At 46.2% G+C, this 8,908-nt stretch overlaps 1 protein-coding gene across 1 annotated transcript; it reads right to left on the bottom strand.

The window, feature by feature from the left end:
- Positions 1 to 1,983: 1,983 nt before the first annotated feature.
- irf2bp2a (interferon regulatory factor 2 binding protein 2a) lies at positions 1,984 to 5,523 on the bottom strand. Its single transcript, XM_030155911.1, has 2 exons — positions 3,388 to 5,523; positions 1,984 to 3,110 (listed from the first exon to the last, which is right to left on the bottom strand). The coding sequence occupies exons 1-2, from the start codon at positions 4,217 to 4,219 to the stop codon at positions 2,392 to 2,394; spliced, it is 1,551 nt and encodes a 516-aa protein (XP_030011771.1). The 5' UTR covers positions 4,220 to 5,523; the 3' UTR covers positions 1,984 to 2,391.
- Between the last annotated feature and the right edge of the window lie 3,385 nt (positions 5,524 to 8,908).

Genomic DNA, 8,908 nt, shown 5'->3' with positions numbered 1-8,908 from the left:
TGGGACAAACATGCATCAAAACGAGCTAAAATGGAAAAAATAAGCAGCAAAATGACTAAAAAATGAACAAAATGAATAAAAAATAGATTTAAAAAGCTAATAAAATAGGGAAAAAAAGGACAAACATGAACAAACATAAGCATGAAAATGAGTAAAAACAAAAAATAAGCAGCAAAATTAGTGAAAAATGAACAAAATGAATAAAAAAAATAGGCAAGAAAATAGACAAAAACAGACATAAGTACCATAATAGATAGATAGATAGATAGATAGATAGATAGATAGACAGACTGGCTCTGGCCTCTGATGTTCGGCTCCAGTCAAACTGAGGAACATGTAGGTCAAAGTGCCAGCTAATAAAACAAAAACAGAACAGTATGTGTGATGGACGACAGCGTGGGCGTGTTTGACGAGCACGGCGCCGTTATCGCACCGGGCTGTTTCTGGTTTGAAAGTCCAACTGATAAGTCACTGATAACATTCCAACTAACGGGAAAAGACGCAACTATAAACAAACCCGCTTGTGAAATCCCGTCATAAAAAAAGTTACTCAGTGTCTTAAAAGAGTTAAACGTCTGGAGCGGATCGACGACAACAACAACAACAGTCGGAGTAAAAAGGCTGCGTTTTCATTCATCAGCGTATGAATCAGAGCAGAACAGCGTCTGAAACACTGTGGACGTGCACGGGACACGCCTCTGTGGGCCCGTGACGTCAGGAAGTCCACAGGGATCCGACAGATTTTTGGAAGATCGGAGTTAAAAGCAAAAGCCGTCCAGTCCGAGTCGACTTACAGATAGACAGACAGACACACAGACAGACACACAGACGAGTTCAGGAAGCAGATTATGTCTGAAATAATTACGCAACCTCAAGTTCCCCCAGCGCTCGACTACAGAAGACACGTTCCAACGTCAGGGTCCGAGCGCTGCAGATACACGACGCCGCTGCTGCGTTTACGGCGGCGCTGCAACAGTTAAATATGCATGTGAGGCTGTTTACACACACTGCATAGTAAAGCAGAAATCTGTTCAGATCATGTGACCCTGACAGGCTGCTGCTGCTGCAACAAACGGGGGGAAGATACCGACACAAAGAAGCACCCAAATGCCTCCTGCTGCAGCGCCCATGCATGCACCCGCTTCGACTGGATTCAGGTGGAATTCTACAGCTGCAACCGATTAATCGATTAGGTGCTTGAAGTGAAATCAAAATTCACGATTCGATTAATCGACTCGAATTGACTGAAGGGACATATTCTATTGCAGGTTTTCCTGAATTGAAGCTTCTTCATGCGTCACAATAAGCGTCCGTGTGAAACACTACAGTGGAACCAGGGTTTAACAGCAGAGAAACGAAGGAAACAAAGCTTTGATTCAGGAGAATTGTGGTTGCATGATTTTTTTGGGGATCACTTTGAGTCAATTAATCGGTTGCAGCTCTATCGAATTCACACTTTGCATCCAAAACAGACACAATGTGCAAACACGAGGCACCAGTAAAAATCAAAACAAACAAAACAAAACAAAAAAAGAGGTAAAAATGTGTAAAAACCAAGCTGAGGAGGTGTTGGAGGGCGGCTGGCGTGCGTCCTCATTGGTGTTTCCACGAGGAGGTTCCACTGTGGGATCATGTGACCCATCCTGCACTTTCTCACATTACTGACTCGACAGATTCCAGCTGACTGAACATGACTTGGCACCTATTTCTGCGCGCTACAATCAATTACAGCGACGTCCGTGTGCACAGCTTTGGAGAAGGCTGCGAGCGGCTGCTTTTGTGCGACCATGCTCCGCTTCCCCGTGTGCACGTCGCCGCTCCCCTGCAGCTCTGAAACAGTAGCCTACTTCTGTTGTGCAGCGTAAATCACGTCTCCTGAGCCGTCACAACAAGCAACTGCAGAGCCGAAGCCGGAGTCCTACCGACCCCCCCCACCCAGGGCAGGACCGGAACGCTCAAAATGAAGCAAGCTCAGACAATAAGTTCATACAAGATCAGAAATTGTATTTGGCAATTTTTAAACAAGTGCATACAAGTACAGCTAAAAGCATTTTCAGTTTTTGCCAAGTGCTCGTAGAGTAGCATTAGTCACATTCTACGTTAAACAGGAACTGCCACCAGACCTAGAAGTACATCAAGAATTTTTGTTAAACATCAACAAAGAGGGAACGTAGTCCATTATAATGAGTACATACCTTTATCTTCAAAAATATAGAAACACAATGTATTCAAAAATCAAAAATTATACAACCATGTTTACGAAGTATACTCTTCCCTTGGGTCCAATATGTACAAGTCCGTTAGTTTGTTTGAATGGTATGTATGTGATATTTATATATTTATACTCATATTTTTAATTCCCCCGACCCCAAAGAAGTAGTTCAGACCAAATCAAGGGTCCCTCTCCTTTTTTACTTTGACGTCTCCTGCGAGGATGGTGGCGATTTCTCCTTGCATGAAAGCCCACGGTACGTTGGAGCCGACCAGGGGACATTTCTCTCCGCTCGGACAGTACACTTCGCCCGTGGCGCCTTGTTGCTTTATGCTCTCCCTCGAACACGGGAAGCAGAACTTGTGAGAAGGAACCGACGGGCACTGAACAAAGTGTGTGTCCTCCAAACGCTCGTGGCACAGCGTGCAGCACAGCGGTATGCTGCCCGGTACCGAGGAGTCCGGAATGCTCTGGGGGTGCACCTGGTCCATGCCGGGCACGTGGGGGGTGCCGGCGCCGGACGCGTCTCTCTGCGCCAGCCTCCTCTGGTTCATGGAGGACGGCGACAGGGGGCTGCTGCTGTTCCTGCGGGTGGTGGAGTGGACCTGGTTGGCGTCCTTGGGGGAGCTGTTCCCGCCCGCGTTATCCGCCGCCATGATGAGGGCCGCCATGGGGGACTGGCCGTTCTGGGCCGCCTCCGGTGGGGTGGTGCGGGAGTGGGGGGATATTGTGGAAGGGGGGGAGGCGAAGTTGGGCGGGGGCACCGGGGGCATTTTGAGTCCGTCGTTGGGCGGCGGTAGCCACTGCTGGCCGTCTCCGTTGAGCTTGGCCGCCGTGCCCTCGCCCTCGGGCTCCGGGGAGGCTTTTCTCTTCATGTTCCGGGGGTGTTTTCCTCTGTCTGGAGGGGGGAGGGGGAGGGAAAGGGTTAAACAGTTGGGTGAGTTGCACAGCTCACACACAGATCAACAATTACACTGGAAAGACGACATGCTGCATTTTTGCTGCTGCACCGCAGGCGACGACACAACAACAACAACAACAACAAGTAGAAGCACCAGAACATGAACAGAACACTGCCCCCCCCCCACACACACACACACACTCACACCCCCTCCTCTCTCAGACTCCATTCCACTTAAACCTGTCCTAAACCCTGCCGTTCTTGCCGTGCTTACCGGACTTGGAGGCGGCGGCGCTGGGCTCGTACCCCATCACCCTTTGTTGCATGGCCGCGTGGTCCTTCTTGAACCGGTTGTCGAACGTGTGCAGCGCCATCAGGTCCCGGACCGTCTTGCCTTTGCCCATCCAGTCGGCGTCCGCCCGGTTCTTGTGTCCGTCGCCGATCTCCGGTGTCAGGCTGTCGGGTCGGTGCTTCTCCTTCACCTCCCGCTCGTGCTCGGTGCTCGACACGGACGCGGGTCTCTTGGCCAGGTCCGCGGGGCTCCCGGTGCCGAGCGCGGAGGGCAGCCCCATGCGCTGCCCGTTAACGCTGTGCACCTGGGGCACCGGGCCCCCGTTCACCAAAGGCACTAGATTCGGGGGCACGGTGCTATTCCTGCGGGGGTTCGGGCTCTGGCGGTTCAGCTCCGGGGGTTCGTCGGGTTTAGGAAATCCATTGGGGACGGGGATGCCGTTCGCCTGCCGGCCGGACTGGTACTCGGGGCCGAGCCGGGGCGGGCGCTCGGAGGACAGCGGGTACCGGTCCAGCGGCTGCGGCGGCCGGGAGCCCGGGTCTCCGGCCGCCGCGTGGTTGATGGCCTGGATGTCCTTCCCGGAGAGCTGGGACTTGCCCGGCCCCGGAGACCGACCCTCCTGAAAGCCGTGCGCCCTCTTGAGCTGCCGGGCCGTCTCGATCACAAACTCGATCCGGTCCGCTCCTTCGTAGTTGACACATCCCCTGCACACCGGCTCCGTAAAATCCCAGATCATGGCCCACGGCATGCGGGGCAGGTCGCACAAATAGCACGACTGCCGCCTGGAAGAAGCAGCGACCGCCGCGGACGACATAGCTGAGCTGAGCCGAGCTGCCCGGTCGGTCGGTCGGTCGTCGTCGTCGGTGGAGTCGATCCGATCTCCCCCCCCAAGAAAGAAAAAAAAACAACCAGAAACCCAAAACGAAGCCTCGCGCTCCCCGTGCGCCCGAGCTCCGTGAAAAAGGCGCAGTTCCGTGTGCGTCGAGGAAAAAAAAAAACACACCGAGGCGTAGACGCGTCCTCTCCGCGAAAACAACGGCGAAGTTTCAGAGGGAGAAGTTCATGTCGGTGTGTACTCCTCTGTCTACATCCACCGAGTCTCTACTACTGGCTCAATGTGGACCAGTGACGTCACCAGGAGCTCTAAACGCCTGCTTCCACTTAAGTTTCTATTGACTTGATTTCTTCGACAGACCCCCCCTCCTCCTCCTCTTCTTCTTCTTCCTCCTTCCCCGGTTTACTGCAGCCTCTGTCACTCACTGCTTTTTATTTTAATTTAATGACTTGACGCGCATCCACACGCGCTCCGCTCCTCTGCCGCTCCCGTCAGACCCGAGCACTCGAGCCCCGTCCGCCGTTTTTTTTTTCTTCTTTTATGTTTTTTCACTTCCAAACCTGCACGAACGTCGCTCCTGCTCCGTCAAAAATGAGTCCGTGGGTTCGACGTGCTGGTGGGTGGGGGTGCCGCTTTGTCCTGAATGCGGGGCTTTAAACGCGCTTGTTTTTTTTTGTCAATGCGCGGAGGCTCGACGCCGCTGAGCTGCTCCTCTACTACTGCTGTGCAATGAATGAGGAGGCTGAGCCGAACAAAAACAAGCGCAAACGCATTCTCTTTCTCGACACGTAGGCGATGTGGTCTGATCTGATCCTGGAAATGCGCATCTGCCGCGCACGCACCGTCAGCGGCAGCGCAAACACAACACAGGCTTTATTGGCACATTACTATGGAGGCTTTTTGGGTTTTGCACAGCCTCCTCCTTTCATTGTGTTTTTATTGAACACGTTCTGACCTCGGGTTTTTTTTGCACCGGTTACACAATCGTGTCCGCGCGCACACCGCCCCCCCCCCCTTCACAGAACACAGAAAAAGCGCCTCCATTAGCCAGAAACCAGGAAGCTCTGTTCTGTCATGAGGTGGGGATTTCCACCAGTGTGTTGTAAACTTGAATGGATCGGGGTTACAGCATGAATATAGCTCTGCCCACATCTGATTCTAGTGCAGTGAGCAGTAAGTCATCCAGATCTGCCACCAAATGAAATAACAGTGGAATGAATCAGCCTTTCACACACACAAACACACTGTCTGTGAGCTGGAACATGATTAACGACTGCACTGCTTTACACCACTGAGGGAAAAGAGAGAGAGAGAGAGAGAAAAAAAAACTCTTACTAGACACTTCATGCAGCAGCCTTCCAAAAGCCCTGCAGTCAGAGTGTGTGTTTGATGCACATGTGAGCCTGGGGTGGGGGGGAGTGTCCCAGTGGCTCAGATTCCTCCCTCTCATCTGGGCTCATTCCAGCTCATTGCAGCTTTGGCCTCAGGCTCTGGGTGAGGCAATGCCTCTGAAACCTGCAGACACAAAGCAGGATATGTTTGTGCAAGTCCATGTGACGTTGGAAAGAGGAAGCAAGATGTTTAGTCACGTACCCTCATCCGCCTCACCCCATCTACGGGACCGTCAGGCCGTTTGGACCCACGCCGGAGGCCGAGATCAGGCACCGGGGCGCGAGGAAGGCCTTCAGGGGGATCCGCCACTGCACATGCGTGTGTTTTTAGAGTCAGAACATAAGAGCACCGAGCAGAAACAAACATGATCAGACACCAGGACACGAAGCAAAAGATAGAGGTTACAGATGAACAGCAGATAGGACAGAGGTAGAGAATGAAAATATACACATACAAGAGGAGAAAAGCTTCAAAGTGGACATTTACAGCTCATGAAAAGAGCAAAAACATGTAAAAAACAAAGTTAAACTGAAAACATATGATTGAATTTACCCATATCGAAACAAGAAAAATGGTTTTAAGAGCAACCACATTAAACAACAAATGGGAAAATGTTGGTTCAGTGTCACAATATAAAGGATTTGCACTAAATAAATGTAAAAATATTTTTTAAAAATGACATTGTAATGATGACTTAGTTCAATTTCACTATTTTAATGTTGTGAAAATCATTATTTCACATTAAAATTATCATCACTTTATCATATGTAAATGTTATAAACACCAACAATGTTCATATCAGTGTCGATACTTAACAAAATAAAGATCAAATCAGTGTTTATTTACAGTTTAAAGGTGAAAAGTGAAGATGATCGATGGGTATTTGTGATTCACAAAAGATGAAAATGATGTTAAAGATGCAACAAGATGAAAATGTTGAAAAGATTTGTGGATTTGAGAACATTAATATTAAAAAGTATATGATAAAATCTATGCTTAGCGTCACAATATAAAGGATTTACACTAAATAAATGTAGAAAATAATATTCAAAACTTGACTGTGTCATAATGATGTAGTTCATTTTCACCATTTTAATGTTGTGAAAATCATTATTTCACATTAAAATTATCATCAATGCCGTCACTGTATCATAGATAAATGTTACAAATGCAAAAACATTCATATCAGTGTTGATACTTAACAAAAATAAATGTCAAATCAGTGTTTATTTACAGTTTAAAGGTGATAGATGGTATTTATGATTGAGTTTGTTCACAGAAGATGAAAATGATGTAAAAAGATGCAACAACATTGAAGCTGTGGTAAAAGATGAAACCATATCTATGCAACAAGATGGTTTTAAGAAGATCAACATTAAATAATATATGGTCAAATGTTGGTTCAGTGTCATAATATAAAGGATTTACAATAAATAAATGTCAAAACAGTAGAAATGACAGTGATAGTAATAGAACATAGTGATAATGTCATTGTGTCTCCAGTGTTTGAGTGAAAGTTGAAGAAATGAGGGCAAATGGATCAAAAATACGACAAAAACACACCTGAACTGAAGTCATTTAGTTCATTTTCACTATTTTCATGTTGTGAAAATCAGTATTTCACAGAAAAATTATCGTCAAACAGTGTGAAAAGTGAAGACGATCATTGGGTATTTGTGATTCATAAAAGATGAAAATAATGTTAAAGATGCAACAAGATGAAAACACTGAAAAGATTTCTGGATTTGAGAACATTAATATTAAAAAATATATGATCAAATGTTTGCTTAGTGTCACAATATAAAGGATTTAAACTAAATAAATGTAAAAAATAATATTTAAAAATGACATTGTGATAATGACTTAGTTCAATTTCACTATTTTAATGTTGTGAAAATCAGTATTTTCCATTAAAATGATCAAAGGCATCACTTTATCATATGTAAATGTTATAAACACCAACAACATTCATTTCAATATCGATACTTAACATAAGAAAATAAAAACACATCACTATGAGAATAAAGTTGTAAAAATATTTACCTACTCTGCTGACTTTGCAAAGTTAGTTCAAAGAGTTATAAGAGTTAGTTTAATACCAGGTGGAAGTCTGACGGAGAAAGTTCAGGCATCAGTGAAAAAGAGGAGTTACGAGGTCGAGGTGAGAGCGAGTAGCTAGCAAACATAAGGGTGTTAGCAATAAAGCTAACATTACTGCACCCAGGTAATGTTAGCGTTTAAGTAGCTAACGTTAGAATAAGTACCATATGGTTAGCTGACAACGTAACTGACAACTGTACACTGGAAATATCTTATAAGAACCGGACAGGTTAGTTAGGTAGGTAGCTAAGGACAGGCGTCTAACGTTAGCTACTAGTGCTAGCTGACACTAAACTGTATTGTTCATCATTTGAAATCCAACTTACTGTATCAACTTCTGCCATTTTCTCTTCTCCTTTTCACTGGGACGAAAGCAATAATAAGGGACTGTTTTCTTTACATCATTTCTGTTGTTGGAACACAGCAGTGCACCATTTTACAATGTTTTGAATATTCCACGACTGGACACGGAGGTAACGTTTTAGACTATGATTATGTAGCGACTAGCCATCCCTATAGTCAGGTGTGATTTGTCTGAAAAACAGAGAGAGGGGAGGTTTTTTTGTTATTGTTTTTTTTTTTTTTTTTTTAAATCATGAAAAAACTGATCAAACAGACCTAAGTCTGTTTTCAGTTAACAGTCGGTCCTATTACATGTCCAACAGTTGAACCTTTATCTTTAATACAAACTACAAAGACCTGAAACATTGAGTTTTCTGTGACAGCCACTGTAAAAAAGAAAAAACCTACTGATTCAGATGCAGTTGAACATGTACGTCAGCGCCTGTAGACGTCCGTCCGTACTGGTGATGAGCGGATCAGCTGGTTACCTGCCGGTGGGGGCGGGCCAAATAATGTCACTTTCAGACACAGAGAGAGAGAGACACTGATATATACAGAGAGAGAGAGACAGATAGGTAAGGTATACCAACGTGATGTCATGAATTGCGTACAGATAACACGCCACTTTTAACTGGCGTGTTATCTGTACGCATAATAAGCTTTCAATGTGTATATTTATGCCGTGTAATATAGCACGCCATTGGCGCGATTAGTGGCTAGTGCGGTTAGCACGATTAGCAGCTAGTGCGATTAGCGATTAAGGTTAGCAGTTAGCGCGATAAGCGGTTAGGGTTAGCGGAATTAGCGACTAGCGCATTGACACGCCACCACATG

Source organism: Sphaeramia orbicularis, chromosome 15, assembly GCF_902148855.1.
Source record: "Sphaeramia orbicularis chromosome 15, fSphaOr1.1, whole genome shotgun sequence".
Taxonomy (NCBI): Eukaryota; Metazoa; Chordata; class Actinopteri; order Kurtiformes; family Apogonidae; genus Sphaeramia; species Sphaeramia orbicularis.
The sequence above is the reverse complement of the archived record's forward strand: the minus strand, read 5'-3'. Positions and strand labels throughout refer to the sequence as shown.